Here is a 19340-nt window from a genome sequence, read left to right as displayed (position 1 = left end):
ATGTTTTTCATCTAATATTAAAATTTTATTATATTTAAGCTTTATTTCAATTATTGTAAAGGATTCCTAATAGTTTTAATTTTAGTTAACAATAACACCACTGGTGTGAAGTGACAGAATCCCAGCCAATCAGAACATTTTTAACATTTAATATACAGTTTTGCTGAGAGGCATTTTGGACCAATTAGATTTCACCATAAACGGTCCTACACAAAAAGCCAGATTAAAGCATTAGTTCACTTTCAAATGAAAATGACCCCAAGTTTTACTCACCCACAAGCCATCCTAGGTGTATATGACTTTCTTCTTTCTGATGAACACAATCGGAGATATATTAATAAATATCCAGACGCATCCAAGCTTCATAATGGCAGTGAGTGGGATCAATGAGTATGAGCTGAAGAAAGTGCTTCCATCCACATCCATCCATCATAAACGTACTCCACACGGCTCCGGGGGGTTAATAAAGGCCTTCTGAAGCGAAGCAATGCGTTTGTGTAAATCCATATTTAACAAGTTATGAAGTAAAATATCTAGCTTTCACCAGACCGCCTTATGTATTCAATTTACGAATCAAACGGAACTGGCGTCGCGTCAGTTAAGCTTTTTTCGTAAGTTGAATAGGGAAGGCGTAGGACATAGCATAGCATAGCATAAGCTTTTTGAACTGCAAGAGTTTTACACTTTCTTCGTAAGTTGAATACGGAAGGCAGTCTGGTGGAAGCTAGGTATTTTACTTCATAACGTTTTAAATATGGATTTTTTTTTTTTTTTTTTTTTTTTACACAAATGCATAGTTTTGCTTCAGAAGGTTTTATTAAAGGGATAGTTCACCCAAAAATGAAAATTTGATGTTTATCTGCTTACCCCCAGAGCATCCAAGATGTAGGTGTCTTTGTTTCTTCAGTAGAACACAAATGATGATTTTTAACTCCAACCGTTGCAGTCTGTCAGTCAAATAATGCTAGTGGATGGGAACTTCTACAATAAGAGTAAATAAAACTTGCTTAGACAAGTCCAAATTAAACCCTGCAGCTCGTGACGACACATTGATGTCCTAAGACAAGAAACGATCGGTTTGTGCGAGAAACCGAACAGTATTTATATAATTTTTTACCTCTAATACACCACTATGTCCAACGGCATTCATCACTCGACTCGTTTGGTCTGATCGCGCTCTGACAACAGTGATGTCTCGCTCTCATTGAAGTTTATGCGCGAGACATCACTGCCGTTGTCAGAGCGCGATCAGACCAAACGAATCGAGTGATGAATGCAGTTGGACATAGTGGTGTATTAGAGGTAAAAAAATTATATAAATACTGTTCGGTTTCTCACACAAACCGATCGTTTCGTGTCTTAGGACATCAATGTGTCGTCACGAGCCGCAGGGTTTAATTTGGATTTGTCTGTCGTGTTTTATTTACTCTTATAGTCCAAGTTCCCGCTGACTTGCATTATACCACTGACAGACGGCAGCGGTTGGAGTTAAAAATCATCATTTGTGTTCTACTGAAGAAACAAAGACACCTACATCTTGGATGCGCTGGGGGTAAGCAGATAAACATCAAATTTTCATTTTTGGGTGAACTATCCCTTTAACCCCCTGGAGCCATGTGGAATAAGTTTATGATGGATGTGGATGGAGACACTTTCTTCAGCTCATACTCGTTGATCCCGCTCACTGCCATTATAAAGCTCGGATGCATCAGGATATTTATTAATATTTCTCAGATTGTGTTCATCAGAAAGAAGAAAGTCATATACACCTAGGATGGCTTGAGGGTGAGTAAAGCTTGGGGTAATTTTCATTTGAAAGTTAACTAATCCTTTAACATGGAAGAAATTGGGAAAATTAGATGAATATTAATAGTTTAATTAGTTATGGAATATATGAACTGATAAAAAAAAAAAAAAATCAACCTTGAATAGAAGCATCTGCCAAATGCATGAATGGAAATGGAAAAATCTTGTTGCTTTATTATGTCCTGGTTATAACATAATGTAATACTAAGACAACATGTATTTTAATAGCATATGATACATTTGAGGTGTGTGCTTGTTTGTGAGTTTGTCATCAAATACAGGTTTTTAATTCAAACACACCTGTATATGTCAGTGTTTTAGACTGGCAGTCACAGAACACCCGTCTCTGATTACTGTATCTCATTCCCCACAGAATGAGAGCAGCATTCTCCCTGACTCCAAGCTTTGTTAATATTATGTGGGTTAGCCCAGGCTGCAGGGCTACGCATCTAATTCGCTGCTCTCTCAGCAGTCTGTCAGACCTGATCCTGGATCAGAGGTGTCCGTGCTGTCTCCCAATCAGCCTAGGGCGGTGTGTCCTGTGGGCATGTCACCAGCACAGGCGATCAGACACCCGGAGAGCATCTAAAGACAACAGCACTATGCTGCCACTCGCCCTTTGTTATAGGGTGTTGGACATAGTTATGCTGCCAATTTATGAATTTCTGTATGAATGATGGGAACACTTAAGATGTCAGTTATTTGGTCTCAGGTGCATTTCAGTGTAAAACTTAAAATTTTTGTGAGGGACGTTTTTTTGGGCTGCCACTACAGACAATGCACCTTAGGAAACTACACTTCATTCTGATATAATTCATGTTAAGTAAGTCAGTAAGATGTTTTTTAAGAAATTAATTATTTTATTCAGAAAGAATGCATTAAATTGATCAAAAGTGACAGTAGAAACTTTTACATTGTTACAAAAAATATATTTTAAAGTGCTGTTCTTTTGAAATTTCTGTTCTATTCAACATTGATATAATAAGAAATAATGTTTCTTGAGCACTAAATCAGCATATTAGAATGATTTCTGAAGGATCATGTGACACTGAAGACTCGAGTAATGATGCTGAAAATTCAGCTTTGCCATCACAGGAATGCATTACATTTTAAAATATATTAGCAGTTATTTTAAATTGCAATACTTTTGCTGTATTTTTGAGCAAATAAATTCAGCCTTGGAGAGCATAAGAGACTCCAGCACTCCATTTTTGACATGCAACTTACCAGTCAAGAACCATTAAGTTAAACATCACTTGTGCACTGGTCTAACTTTACACCTATTGCTTTTTACTGTTAGCCATAAGCTGTTTCTGTGCCTTTTGCAAGGGTGGCTTAAACATCCACTTTAGCCACAAACGCTCAGCAAAACCGATGGAGGATTTCAAAGAAAGATTAATTGGACACATTACAAGAGCCTAGAGCCTCTCCTTCTCTATTCTGTCTACTCAGGCTAGACACAAATCAGTTATAGCAGATGACTACAGATTGTGACCTCTCTATATGGAGTAATGCAAAACCATTCAAGATACTATATTACATTATTATGATACAAAATCAATGTTCAGATCCAGAATCATATTTGTATACTGTTGATACCCCTGATTATTTTTAATCAAAGACTATAGAATAACACAAGACGCGTCACTCATATTGTTTTGAATGGGAGAAAGTGCAACGCGCAATAAGGCGGAATAAGTCCCGCCTTCTAAATAAGAGCCAATCGCCGATTGGTAAAGTCATCGTGCCACTGCAGCGGGTGTTAGAAGCTCCGGTTACTATAGTAACAGTCAGACGCCTACGAAATGAGACACAAGAGACGCGCACTTTAGGACTGCGCATGCGCATTAACTTGATCCAGCCTGAAAAATACCATTTTTTATCATGATTCGAGCATTTAGAAACAAAATTTATGACACAGTGTTGTCAGATTTAATTTATGATTTCAAATATGAAATTTAATTGAAAGCTTTAGATAATATGATATTTCCCTATTCAAAGAGATAGGAGCTGCACTTGCATGCCCGAGAGGCGTTTCAAAGATGGCCGCCGAGTGAAATGACTAGTCTTAAATGGACTTTGTTTTTAATGCACTAAATATTTATAACTTCTTATTTCTATTATATTATTGAAAATGTATTATTTGTCTTTTTTCTTATTTTTGAATTGTGCAGCACTTTTGAATGTGCTATATACCTATATACCTAAAAGATATGAGATTAAATCATGAGGAAAATCATGAGGATAATTTTGAATATACTATATAGTATAGAAAGATAATAGACAGCAATAACAAATAAAATGGCCTGTCTCTGTATTGCCTCTGCTGACTGTTTCCACCATAATCCATTCATTCTACCTACAGTACATAGCTTGCCTGGATATTTCTTAAAAATGTCCATATAAAGGCAATGACAAAAGCAAGAGTTCACAAAAGGTGGTGAAGCAAACCCCATGATTTCTTTCTCCTGTTGTTACCAGCCATAGCCTGTTTCCATGGTAACTCAGCCAGAGACAGAGCTGTGGAGAAGGGCACACCCCCCCCCCACCTCCCCTGGCAACCTGTACACGAGTATGCGTGAGCATGTAAAAGTGTGCGCTGTCCATTGTGTTTCCAGCTGTCATGACGAAAACATTCATTTGCAGACATTTATTTGTAGGTATTTAAACACTGCTGATCAGTGCACACCGGTGTCTCAATATAGTGGTAAAATGTAACCGTCAGTCTCACTATCATGTAAGCACATCAACGTCTGCTACCCTGTTGACCCCGCCCAGGTCTGACCCCATTTCCTCTGTGCTGCTTCAGAGCTCTCTGGGTGGAGTCCATGTTGCTATGTGCCTGGCTGCTTGCGGTGCCACCCATCTTCAATATCCGCCCCACCCCATTATGCAAACCTTGTTTTTCCTCTCTTTCCTCATCTCAAGCTGAGCGAGACACCCAGTATTTAAATCCTTCTTCTAGCAGGATGCCCAGCCCTGCCCAACCATTTGGGACAGACACCCTTCCCAGATAAACAAGAGGTTGAGCAACAAACAGCTCCCTTGTGCCCTCTGCTCGGGCCAAACACCATTTGACAGCAACACCCAGAACATTATGGCTTAGTGCCAGTGTATTAAAACTCGCCCTACAGGAAACCAACCCTAAACATCACTCCGGTGAGGTCTCGAGAGTTTGGGAACACAAGATGTGTGCTTCTGATTAGGGCATGTGGCGAGGGGCCGAGACCTGTCTGCATGACCAGGGACTGCAGATCCTGCATTTGAAGAAACCACATTCATCCCAGAAATAACTATTCTGTTTGATAGAAAAGCAATAGTGTCTTAAGATACTCCATAACTGTGAGCCTTAGTTGTAGTTGTAGGGTGGGAAATTTATGTGGCTGTTTTATCAACCACTCTTTTTTAACAGCATTTATTTAAAAAAATGTCAATTGAAACATACAACTCACTATATATATATATATATATATATATATATATATATATATATATATATATATATGGATGTTTCTTCAACTATGAGCACAATTGGCCCTGTGGACATTTAGAAAAGAACACTTTTTGTCTACAATGTCCAACAGTGGACAAACATGCATTCCAAGACAATTTGTATATATTTTTTTCTGAAAGTCATGAACATTTCCACCACATCTCAAACTATGTATTTAAAAGGGTTCTGTGGTGGACATTTTGAGCATTTTTTGGAATAAAAAGAGTCTTGCTATTGCTATTTTCACAGTTAACACATTATATATCCTAAATACACACAATTTAACTGAAATGACTATAATGAAATTATGGTATTAACCATTTTTGTTCTTGCTTTTTTTCTACACATCACATCTCATGTTTCTTCCCAAGCTCCTTGCTGAACATTGTTGTCTCCTTGGTAAACAAGTACACAAACTTATATAAAACATTATTATGGGCAAAATTGTTGTTTGTGGTAAAAATTACACCACAACTGTGGGCTAGACATATAAAAAAAAAACTGGGACATAAAAGTGTCTAAAGTTGAAGAAACACCCATATGTGAACTTGAACAAATGTAAAAAGCAAATCTCTATACTGTAACTGTAATCTCAATTGTGTTTTTACATTTGAGTCCTCTTGAAAAGAACAAAATTCATACCTTGCATGTTCAAAAAAACCAACAAAGTGAAAAAGAAATTAGTTCTCTTTGTGTTTTCATTGTTCCTTGGATCTCATTTCGGTCCATTTGTGAAAGACTTTGCATTTACGTTGTGTACCACAATTCGAGATGAAACAAAGCAAGTGTGACAATATCTCACATGCTTGGGTGTGTTTGGAAAAAAAGCAGTGAAGTGCTACGAATATCTGAATACTGTATTTAGTGACAACATGCACCTTGCATCTTTTCAAAAGACTTACAAAACTAAATCAAATATTACTTCAACAAACATGCTTTTTTCTTTAAAAAGCAACAGTATTTTTTGTCAAATGGCAATCTGAGACGGCTTACTAGTCGACGCCGTATTGGCTGGTACATAAATCAAAATTACCCGCCACTGCTCAAACAGTACTAGCATTTGACTGGTGGTAGGAATTAATTTCCCACCCTGCTTACGTGATTTGGAATTAGGCTTTTACTTTATATGCCCTCCACTTCAGAAGCAGACAGAATGCAAGGCCTGACACACAGCACATACTCCCTAACAGCAGGAAGTACACAGGCAGCTGAGGACAATCAACCCCATATCTGCATGTCATTATGAGTATGGTGCTTTTCTGTGAAGAAAGGACAGAGAGAAAAGACTGCTGAAAGACTGTCTGAAGCTAGTCTTTTAAAAACAAATCCAAATTCATTTTTCACCATTCCAGCTGATGTCTTTTCCCCTGTGATCACAATTTCATTAGATTTCAGCATTCTCCTTGGGGCAGGCTGATGTTAAGTGCTTCACCCAGGGGCGCAGTGCTGATCAGTTACGTAATTCTGTTAAGTTGTTTTTCAATCAAGGAATCAACTTACTATATAACTGTATGAAAAATGAATCAACGTGAATTATTGAACATTCCAAAATTAAGGCCTCACCTTTGCCCTGGCACTTGGCCTCGTCCAGGAGAGGTAACATGATGGTGGAGTTGAGAGTGGAAGGAGAGCGTACGGCTGTGGTGTACATGAGGGGTAGTGACTGCACCACCACAGGGATACGGTGCACCTGACTGGGCAGTTTACTGGGGCTCGAAGGGGGGACGGGGTGGATGATGTGCAAAAACTGCTGGCCTCTAATTCCATGAGAAGAGCCCACCAACGACCCGGGTGTCAAAACGGAGGGCATTCCCGAGGAGACGGAGGCGATGACGGAAGGTGAGGACGATGATGATGAAGAGGAGGATGGAGAGAAGGCTGAGGTAACAGGTGAGGTGTTAGATGAAGGAGATGACGTCCGTGTTTTGTTGATGGACAGGTCCACGGGTTCCGTCTGGGTCTGGAACTGCTCGGATGAGAGCAGGTCTTCTGGAGGTTCTGCCTTCACTTTGCTGAGCAGGAGTGGCACCCCCTCCATATCAGGATAGCCGTGCACTTTGGGTGACTGTAAGGAAGATATATATAAAAGCCATGTAAATCTCTTTCTGACAGAAATGAGACATTGATGAGTTTTTTTAAATGTGCATAATGACAGTAATTCAGTGTTTTAAAAAAAAAAAAATGTTAGTTCATTTTTTATATTTTAAATTTTAGATAAATATTTAGATAAATATTACAGGTGCCCAAGAATGCTTTTTCACAAGATGTAATATAAGTCTAAGGTGTCCCCTGAATGTGTCTGTGAAGTTTCAGCTCAAAATACCCCATAGATTTTTTTAAATTAATTTTTTTAACTGCCTATTTTGGGGCATCATTAACTATGCACTGATTTTACATTTACAAAGTTCACACAGCTAATATAACCCTCAAATGGATCTTTACAAGATGTTCGTCATGCATGCTGTATGCATGCTTCAAATTATGTGAGTAAAGTATTTATTTTGATGTTTATATTTGATTCTCTATGAGTTTGAGGCTGTGCTCCGTGGCTAACGGCTAATGCTACACTGTTGGAGAGATTTATAAAGAATGAAGTTGTGTTTATGAATTATACAGACGGCAAGTGTTTAAAAATGAAAATAGCGACGACTCTTGTCTCCGTGAATACAGTAAGAAACGATGGTAACTTTAACCTCATTTAACAGTACATTAGCAACATGCTAATGAAACATTTAGAAAGACAATTTACAAATATCACTAAAAATATCATGCTATCATGGATCAGTTATTATTGCTCCATCTGCCATTTTTCGCTATTGTTCTTGCTTGCTTACCTAGTCTGTTGATTCACCTGTGCAGATCCAGACGTTACTGGCTGCCCTTGTCTAATGCCTTTCATAATGTTGGGAACATGGGCTGGTGTATGCAAATATTGGGGCGTACACCCAGACTGTTACGTAACAGTTGGTGTTATGTTGAGATCCGCGTGTTTTCCGGAAGTCTTTTAAACGAATGAGATTTACATAAGAGAAAGCAATGGAGTTTGAAACTCAATGTATGTCTTTTCCATGTACTGAACTCTTGTTATTCAACTATGCCAAGGTAAATTCAAATTTTGAATCTAGGGCACCTTTAACTCTTTCCCCACCAGCGTTTTTGTTTGTTTGTTTGTTTTAAGTTGCTAGCCAGTGCCTGCTTTTTATTATTTATCATTTCCCCCAGAATTTTTTTGTTACATTTTTTGTTATTTATATGCAGATGCTCTGTTCTTTTTTTTTCTTCTTTTTTTTCACTTCATGCATTCTTTTTATCAACACTTAAAAAAGCAACAATTTGAGCAAAAAGCTGCGAAAATAGCATTTTTGTCAAATACTACGTCCGTTTCGGATTCAAAACGATGATCAAAACAAAGATCGAGTAGTTTGCATCCATCAACACCCTCAAAGCTTGCACAGTCCTATACCTCGTCCTGGGTTGACATTTAATTCGGTAAAGTTCGGTAAGATTTGATTTATATGCTGTTTAATGTTTGATGACTGCTTTAGCTTACATGAAAGCAATGCTTCTATCGCTTGTTTCTGCTTCTTCTTTGCTTGTTTTTGGATCTGGTGATTCTGTACTCTAACAATGGAAAATTCTATCAATGGCAGGGAAAGAGTTAAAATATACAGTTGATCAAAAATACGAAAAGCTTTTCATAATATAATTTATTACAACAATTCCCAGGACATTTAAAATCAGACAGAAAAATGATTTGCGGTTCAGTGAGTTAATCAGTTGCAAACTCCATAACGACTCAAAACGATTCAATGACTGAATGATTTTGATTCTAAATCTTCTTGACCAACTTTTGATTTCTTAATTTTGTTAAAAGGAGTCATTTGTTTGTGAATCAAACATCATGCCTCGCATCATGTTAGTTTCTGCATGCAGGAAACACTAGTTACAACTATGGGTGTAACGATATATATTGTGTCACAATATATCGCAATATAAAAATGCAACAATATGTATCATGTATAGTTCACCCAAAATAAAAATTACTGTGAGAGAAAAAAATTCAAGTTTACAGAGTTTTAATGTCAGTACTACATGAAAGTATTACATATAATGTTGAATAGAATTTATAATAATGTGATGGGGGAGTATGTGTGGGTCCTGTCAGTGCCAAATGTCTTATGATACCAGTAAAAAGTGGCCTATGTTATTTTAAATATATCTAGTCAGTGACAGAGTGCAAGAATATTTGTCTAAAATAATTCTGTATTTTCAGCTTCAGAATCATGAATATTTTTATTCTGGTGTCACCTTTGTCCTGTGAACTGGGTTACCAGTACCAAGTCCAAGCCTATTAATTTCCACCCCCAATGTATTTAGTATTTTAATCAACAGTATATTTTTGTTAACCTTTTACCAAATGACTTTTGAGTATTGCAACAATATTGTATCGTGAGTTCAGTATCGTGATATGTATCGAATCTTGACATGAGTGTATCGTTACACCCCTACAACAGAATACATATGGACGCACACAAAGTTTTTTCCCAATTGTCATCAATATTTTTTTGTTCTAGTCCGGAACATGGACAAAACATATCTTCCCTTTTTTGTTTTTTTGCTTTCTCAACAGAACATCACCGTGGAGACTGGATATGTCAACTCCACACATCTGTCTGCTCAAAAACACCGCCTAAATAAAGTGCTAGCAGACAAAGCGCTCCTCTCTGCAGTAAGCGCGTGCAGTGAAATGATCGCTCCTGAGCAGGCGGCTAATCATGACAGAGCAGCTCATTAAACAGAGGGGAAAAGTTCTCGAATTGCGACTGCAGATGTGATAAACGGTCTGCTGCAGAATCACGGCTTGACTTTGTTTATAGACTCACTGTTCTTTATGCAGACTGAGTGGGCCTGTAGCAAATTACAGTTTCCCCCCTAGAGCTCATACTATTTTTACTCTGGACACGTGGAGTCACTCTGAGCGTTACCGACCCATGAATCAGCAGTATGTGGTACAATAAAACTGCATTTGAATTCAAAAACAAACAAATCAGGCAATTAAATATGCTGACATGACCCGTAAAAACCTAGGTTAAGTCATTCAGGGTACAGAGGGCATCGTCAAAGGTCAGGACACATGACCTCAAGGTCAGCGTTACAATGCTGATATGACTGAGCAGGGAAAAGAGCATTATTTTCAGAACAAAAAAAAACCCTTTCTGCAAAGTGTGACAGTGCTGACAACAATGGTTCAATGGTGATTTAGCCTCTTTCAGGAGTTTTGGGGCTAAAGAAAAAGCACAATGAAACTTTTTCACAGCTCTACTCAATTGACTGGTGGGGCTATTATAGGATTATAAGGTCTGCAAATATCTCCAAGTCAGTTTTCTCTTGCAGACCAAACAGGTTTACGTTTTTCATTTGAAAAAGTGCTTCTTTAACATCTGTAAAAATATTCTAAAACAGCAACCAAAATTGGCAAGACATTAAACAAACACATGAAAACATCGGCTAAAAAGCATTCTCATGGGTCAAAGGCTATGTTCATACTATCAGTCCAAATCTGATTATTTGTGTATCCAGTTGGAATCTGATCTAAGGCTACAATCAGACTGTCAGTCCAAATCAGATTTAGCAAGTGTGAATGACCAAAAATCACATGAAAAGTGACTTTTACAAATCCATTTAAAGCTACATTCATACAGTAGGTGGTTTGAAATCCTATTCAAAACATGCTGAAAGTCACTGCAGAAACAAGGTTGTGTTGGTGCAAAGTGTGTGGCTGCACATTGTCATGTTGTAAATAAGACAACATCTGTATTGCAAAACCCCTCCATGTTGCAGTTGTTGACATGTTGTTTTTGGCGTATGCCTACCAACGCAACATCATTGCCATAGAAACCAATGCAGATATTCCGGAAAATGAGCAGCATGGGACAAATCGAAACTGAACAGTTGCGACACACAGTGTTTACGTAAAAATTTTTAGGTCAGATTCAGATCAGATACACAAATAATCGTATTTGGACAGACAGTGTGAACATGGCCTAAAATTATTGACCACATTGTGTATCGCAGTTGTTCAGATCAGATTGGTGTGTCGAATGCCGCTCTTTCATTTTCCAGAATGTCTGCATTGGTTTCTATGGCAATGATGTTGCATTGGTACGCTAAAAATAACAACAACCGCAAAATCCGATCAGAGCAGTCAGACTGAAACAGATTTCCAGAAATACGACTCAAATAGGATTTCAAACCACATATTAATGTAGCTCGAAACAGATTTGTAAAAATCACATTTCATGTGATTATTTTTCATTCACATTTGCTAAATCTGATCGGATTTCAACCGGACATGCACAAAAATCGAATTTGGTCTGAACGTAGCCTAAAATAGAAGTAAAATTGGAAAGTACAATGTCACAATCCTCCCCACCTGCTAAGCCATTATATTTCTTGATTTTTTTTTTTAAACATTTAGGTGATATATATATATCAAATTAAAGGATAACCTGCTGATTTGGATCAAACACATCCTGTCATGTAACATCCATTAACCTGATCGCAAATCAAATAAAACATTTATATATATATATATATATATATATATATATATAAATGCATGTTATTTGTACATCATCTCATCTCATCACTGTAATAAATGCTGAACACGGTCAGATTTAGTAAATTTTAGTATTTTAGTCTTGAAAAATTCTGCACAGCTGCACAGGCAGGGTAGTAATCAAACCCAGTGAGTGAATTTCTATTAGCATAGCATGCAATCAGCAACCTGCTAATGAGGGTTGTATGAAAGGAAAGGGAGGTGCCTCTAATGACCAATCAGCATCATGCTTAACAGACCCACTCTAATACCTAAGAGATCTTTTGTGTTCCTAGCAAAAGAGACAAAACGTTTCTAGTCAGTTCCTTGAGCAGCAATGTTACCTCCTTTTTTTTCTGCTGAAAAATATCACTCAGAACAGTGTTTGTCTGTGGTAAACTCTCTCTCTAGTTCTATTGAATTCTGTGATGTACCCTTCAGGGTATGCTTAAGAGGCTTTATACTGCATATGTTTTTTTGTTGTTTTTTTCCTGTTTGTGTGTGTATATAGGACATTGTGCAGAGCAGTGCCTACGGCTGCTGTAGCCTCAGGCCTTTGCGGCCCCTCTGAGACAAACCTCCTCCTCAAATAGACCTTATCTCCAATCTTTACACTGTAGTCAATCTGGCCTTGAAGAGCTCTGAATTTTGTTTCAGTGGTTTTATTCTGCTCAAAGGCACATTTGAAGCACATAAAGATAAAAACAGCAAATAATCAAGAACGAGGTGCTCATGATTATTTATATGGTATCAGTGGCTGATCCACAATACAGCTTTTCGAGATAAAATGTGAATAGGAAAGAAAACCAGATGAAGCTGTAAACCATAGCAGACTGAAAGTGTAAACTATAGTGAATGTACTGTAGCACACATGACCTCCTTTCATATGGAATAAAATGTAAATCAAAGTCTTTGATGTGATACAAAGTTGTTCTGCATGCAGATTCCTGGTCTTGTCAGAAACGTCAGTTTCTGTAGAAATGTTTTCAAACCTCAACCACTTGCTCCTCCGTACTTTCCACCTTGGCTCTTTACTGATGACTTTCACTTTATTTGGGGATCCTACGTGTGATCTCAGTCTAGCAGGTGAAGGCATTAACTGGGGCAAACCGTTCTCAGCAAGGTCTTGGCAAGTGGCCACCGGAACGAAGACCATGTTTGAGCAATGAGATGCACTTCAAAGAGTCATTGTGTAGGTTGCACACTTCCTGGCGCTTGGCAGCATTTTGACGCATATGGATAAATACGTCTACTAGCCTTTTGCAGGAAGGAAGCAAGGTGTTGCTATGCTGGCTTGTGAAACAGAACATAATGAGGGTATGTTGTTGGCTCTCAGACACAACTATTCACAACTATTCCAAGAAACTGGTGCATCTATCCATTATCTGCTTTTGTGCTTATCGTTAACTGAGCAATTCATGTGGATTTCACTGAACAGTGCATCACTGTCATTGACTGAATTACTCTATTACTTATGAGTTTGATCAATATGTTCATGTACTTTTATGGAACAGAATCAAGTTTACACACTAAGCTTTGCATAGCGGAGTCAAAAGCTTAATGATAATGTTACAGATTATAGTTCAGGGCTTTTAAAACTTCCAAGAACCACAATATGACAATCCCATTGTGAGGTTCCCCTTTCCTAAAGCATAAACTCAGCTATTTTGAAACAAATAAACGCCAAGAATACATTTATTTGATCAAAAACAGTAAAAACAGTGAAAATATTATTACAATTTCAAATAACTGCTTTCTATTTGAATATATTTTAAAATGTAATTAATTACTCTGATTTCCTTCAGATATCGTTCTAATATGCTGATGTGGTGCTCAAGAAACATTTCTTATTATTATCAAAGACTTTATATGTAGAAAGTTGGTGATCTCATATTTTTAAGAATGGGAGAAAGTGCAACGTGCAATATGGCGGAATAAGTCCCGCCTTCTGAATAAGAGGCGATCGCCGATTGGTAAATTAATCGCATCACCTCAGCTGCCTATAGAAACAGCGCTTTATAAAGAAACATGCACTTAGGACTGTGCATGCGCATTAGCTTGATCTAGCCTGAAAAATGCAGTTTTTTTGTCATGATTCGAGACAGTTGTCCGATTCAAATATGAAATTTAATCAAAAGCTTGGAGAATTTTATGTTTCCCCATTCAAAGAGATAGGAGCTGCATTTGCATGCCCAAGAACGTTTCAAAGATGGCTGCTGAGTGAAATGACTTGTCTTAAAGGGACTTTTTTATTATCAATGTTGAATACAGTTTTTTTTTTTTTTTTTTTTCAGGATTCTTTGATGAATAGACCGTTTAAAAAACAACATTTATTTGCAATACATTTTTTGTAACAAAATGCATCCTTGCTGAATAAGATTATTAAATTTTACTGACCACAAATTTATATACAGAATGTTTAAAATATAACTACAGATTTGTTTTTATTTCTTTCAGTTAGAAACTATGGCTGTCAATAGAATAAAATAATCATAATTAATAATAAATTCCAAACAGAACTAAAAATTAACTGAAAACTAATAATGTGTTAAGCAATTAAATAAAACTAATTAACTGTAAAAAAGAAAAAAGAAAAAAAAAACTGTAAAATTTCTACTTTGAATTAAAAACAATATGTTAAACATATTTGATGAACTTTGACAGCCCTAAAAAAAAAAAAAAAAAAAACGTTCTCACTGAAATGCTCTTGCCCTCTTGCGGTCCCCTGTTTGAAAACCCCTGATAAAGTATATAGATGAACAGTACTCTAATAGATGTGTACTTAGGTAAGCAGCATATGAAGAAATAATGAGAAAAAAGAGAAAATGACTCTCTACAGCATCTGTGCTTGTGCCCTGCCAAAATGGCTGCCCTGACTGCAGTGGCCCTGTCTGCAAGCCCTGGGAGCATTCCTGTTCCAGCTGTGGCTCTCCACATCAGGGCTGCTCCACACACACACGCCTGGGAGTAATTAGGGGTATCACAGCGAGAGGGTGGGCGTGTGAGGGGTGAAAGAAGTGGAGGGTTGTACAAGAGTGTGGATAAGAGGTTAAGACAAAAATTGTATGAAAAACAACTGTTCTCTTACCCCTCTCTCAGATTCCAGAGGTTCTGCTTTGACTCGGACTGCAGGCATTCCGTCTAGCATTAACATCCTGTTATTGATGGCGTCTGCGAGCCGAGAGAGAGAAAAAGAGAAAGGCATGAGAAAGCTGCGTGTGACTCCTCTCACCTTTTCAGAGATTGAGTCAGACCTAGCATGCTCCGAACAATAGCGCAGGCTACAATGCAACAGGCAATGATGTCATGACGGTATGCAGTTAGTAAGCAGGTTTACAGTATATCTGAGGGTAAACAAACATATGAGGCCTGTATTTTGGCTGGTATCTTACACCTAAAGAGCTGTGAAGAGTGAGCGACACAGAATGTGGCATAGTAAGAAAGCCATAATACTGAATCCTGTCAAAGCTACTGTAAGAGAATCCAGGATAAATACAGTATCAAGTAAGCTTTTTTGTGAATAAACAGCAATAATTAAGTAACTTAGATAGGAAAAACATATTTTCCCTTAATTTACTTTTTGTTAAACATTGTTTATCCGAAATCTCCCAGCAGAATCCTATCCCCACTTCATCAGCTGAGACAATATGTTTTATGGGTACTCTATTCGCTGCCTGATCAAAAAATAAATAAAAAAATAAAATAAAAATCAATTAACATTTTTCATGTGTTTTTTGTTTATTTAGTTAAACAATGTCACATATCATATTGTATTGTTGAAGCTACTTTGAAGCTTATCCAAATTATTTGAAGCTTGTTTTAGTTAGACGTCAAGCTATTAGCTTAGTATATGTTTATAGCTTAGCCTAGCTCTAACTGAGTATAACCAAAGTCCCTTTAAGACAAGTCATTTCACTCGGCGGCCATCTTTGAAATGCCTCTCGGGCATCCTGGGCATCATGCAATCTCTTTGAATGGGGAAACATCAAATTCTCCAAAACTGTTCGCCAACCTTACGATTAAATTTCATATTTGAAATCACCAATGAAATCTAACAACAACCAGCTCATAAATTTAGTTTCTAAACGCTCGAATCATGACAAAAAAAAAACTATTTTTCAGGCTGGATCAAGCTAATGCACATGCGCAGACCTAAATGCACGTCTCTTCGGAGGTGCGCGTCTGACTGTTTCTATAGAAACCGGTGATTCTAACGGCCGCTGAAGTGGATGGTATAACCAAAGACTATAGAATATCACAAGACGCGTCACTCGTATTGTTTTGAATGGGAGAAAGTGCAACGTGCAATATGGCGGAATAAGTCCCGCCCTCTAAATAAGAGCCAATCGGTGATTGGTAAAGCCATCACATCTGCTGTGTCCGTTAGAAGCTCTGGTTCCGATAGAAACAGTCAGACGCACGCCTCCGAAATGAGACACAAAAGACGCGCATTTAGGACTGTGCATGCGCATTAGCTTGATCCAGCCTGAAAAATAGCATTTTTAGTCATGATTTGAGCGTTTAGAAACAAAATTTATGAGACAGTTGTTGTCAGATTTCACTGGTGATTTCAAATATGAAATTTAATCGAAAGCTTGGCAAACAGTTTTGGAGAATTTGATGTTTCCCCATTCAAAGAGATAGAGAAGAGCTGCACTTGGATGCCCGAGAGGCGATTCAAAGATGGCCGCCGAGTGAAGTTACTTGTCTTAAAGGGACTTTGGTATAACTCTGTTTGAAAAGACAAAATAAGTCTAATTCATAAATAATCAGATACTGCTGAGCAAATCACAAGACCACAGTTTATGTTGTCCTTATTTAACATTATGAACACAATGCTTGAACAACTTATTTGCTTATTACATTTTACTTAAGTAGCTGAATGTGAAAATGTGTTTTATATATTTATAAGAAAGAGAAAAAACAAAACAACTAAAAAGCATATGCACCTCAGTTTAACAGCACATACAGTAGCCTTTATAATACATATATAATATATTAGACTTTTTCATTCTATAAGTATAACTAATAACTATATAATAAGAGTTATAAATAGTAATAAAAGTAATAAATATAGTCTTGTTACAGAGGAGAAAAAAACATTACAGACAACTTTGTTGGCATCAATATGGCAATTCCTAAAATACTTCAATGAATAATAGGATGTATGTCCTTAATATGGGCAAAAACCATCTCAGTCCACCTTTGAAGGGTTAGTTCACCCAAAAATGAAATTTCTGTGATTAATTACTCACAAGACATCGTTAAATTAGTCAACATGACTCCAGTGGATCAATCTTAATGCTATGAAGAGACGAGTAAGCTTTTTGTGCACATATACAAAACAAAAATAACGACTTTATTCAACAGTTTCTGCTCTACCCTGTCATTCTCCTATGCTGTTTACATTGTACATACAGTGCAGGCTTTCAGGTTCTACGTCAGAACGGCAACTCAGTATTGGCTGATATTGTATACCTGAGCAGCATTCGTGTGATGCTGACGCAGGAGCCGTCATTAAAGCGCCACCAGCTGGCAACAGGAAATGGCATGTTAAAATATCTTAATTTGTGTTCCAAAGATGAATGAAGGTCTTACGGGTTTGGAATGACATGAGGGTGAATTTCATTTTTGGGGGAACTAACCCTTTAAAGCAAGGTGTAAAGGGAATTTGTAGATAGGAAAAACATTCGGCATCACCCAGGCCAGTGGTTCCCAACCACATTCCTGGAGGCCCCCAACACTGCACATTTTGCATGTCTCCTTGATCAAGCACACCTGAATCAGGTCATCAGCTCATTAGCAGAGACTCCAAGACCAGAAATGGCTGTGTCAGACAAAGGAGACATGGAAAATGTGTTGGGGGGCCTCCAGGAAGTTGTTGAGAACCACTGCCCTAGGCAACCTGCTGCATGTCTATAGGGTAGAACTGTTCTAGCAAACATGTGCGCTTACTCGTACAACACACACAAATATCTACATACATTCACACATTCAAGGCTGTCTCTGCTATCAGAGTCTCCTGACATTTCTCTTCTTGCATATCCACACAAACGACAAGACTTTCTAACAGAATCCACGTCTTTGTGCAAACTCCCCTCAGGCGTCTGAGTATCAGAACAAAGACTACAGGCTTGTTACAGCTCTGTGCTTTACAGTGGGCATTGCTCCACCAGACTCTCTCCCAAATGAAAAAGTTGCCACCTCCCTCAACATCCAAGGGATGCACAAGGAGACAGCCTTAATGAACTGGTGGAATCTGATTACAAGTTAATATAGCTCTTAGAGCACTGCATGATGGGGAGATGAGACGCTCCAGAACTCCCACCGAGACAGTTTCTCTCCCCCGTCTACTCAATTTACCATGTTTAACACCATAAAGGCACAGTAATAGACACATGGGCATCTTGGGAAATGCAATATTCATGTGTCCTCATGTTTGTTTGGGTTTCGCCTCTTGGAGGGGATGAATTCGCACACAAACAAACAGACAGGTGACTTGTCTTGAGGATAGAAAGGAGTGAATATAAATCTCCTCCTGTCAAAACGACTTACTTAGAGATGCGTGCAGCTTGTAGGAGCATCTGTCACTAGTATTGTAAACACGGTCAGTGTGGCTTTGAGAGTCACTACGAGTCTTAGCAAAGGGGAACCTCACGAAAGAGCCAATCACAACAGTGCGATTGTGGCTCAGAGGGAGGTGTCCTGAAGTAACCCGTGCACTTATTATTTTAGCAGCAGCACATGATGGAATGCAAGCAAAGCAGATACGCTTTAAACATCTCTATTACACTTCACTCCTGGCATGGGCAGCAGGAAATGAGGCCCAGATCTCGACTCAGCACTTGGGCTGAACCCATTCTAGTGAAGATGAGACAACACCACAGTCCACTGGATAAATCTACATTGTTATGCTTATGGCCAGTGTACATTTTCACACAGTTATTGTGTTTTGACAAACATTTTGCTGATATTTTGCCATGTCATATTCAATCATTTTAGTCTTCAGTAATTTTAGTCATTAAAATGGTAATTAGAACAAGTTTTGTTGACAAAAAAACATGCAAAATGACACAAACTGTAACAGACCAAACGATAACCAAATTTTCAAACATTTGGGGACAAAAAATAAAATTAAATAAAAAAGCATTTATACATGCACCACCGTTCAAAAGTTTGGGGTCAGTAAAAAATTATTTTTTTTGGGGGGGGGGGGGGGGGGGGGATTGATACTTTTATTCAGCAAGGAGGCATTAAATTGATCAAAAGTGAGAGCAAAGACATCTGTAAGGTTACAAAAGATTTCTATTTCAAATAAATGCTCTTTTGAACATTTTATTAAATTCCTGAAAAAACATGCATCGCTGTTTCCATTAAAATATTACACAGCACAACTGATTTCAACATTAGTGCTCAAGAAACATTTCTTATTATTATCATATC

General features: G+C 37.8%; 1 protein-coding gene across 4 annotated transcripts in view; it reads right to left on the bottom strand.

The window, feature by feature from the left end:
• Positions 1-19340, bottom strand: part of klf12b (Kruppel-like factor 12b) — a 66603-nt gene that overhangs the window by 10992 nt on the left and 36271 nt on the right. For all 4 annotated transcript variants that reach the window (XM_048193814.1, XM_048193815.1, XM_048193813.1 and 1 more), the window contains 2 exons: positions 14986-15068; positions 6863-7364 (listed from right to left, as the gene is read on the bottom strand). In XM_048193814.1, the coding sequence (XP_048049771.1) occupies positions 6863-7364; positions 14986-15051 (568 nt within the window). In that variant the 5' untranslated portion in view covers positions 15052-15068. The remainder of the gene's footprint in view (positions 1-6862; positions 7365-14985; positions 15069-19340) is intronic.

The sequence above is a fragment of the Megalobrama amblycephala genome, linkage group LG6 (assembly GCF_018812025.1).
Source record: "Megalobrama amblycephala isolate DHTTF-2021 linkage group LG6, ASM1881202v1, whole genome shotgun sequence".
Taxonomy (NCBI): domain Eukaryota; kingdom Metazoa; phylum Chordata; class Actinopteri; order Cypriniformes; family Xenocyprididae; genus Megalobrama; species Megalobrama amblycephala.
The sequence above is the reverse complement of the archived record's forward strand: the minus strand, read 5'-3'. Positions and strand labels throughout refer to the sequence as shown.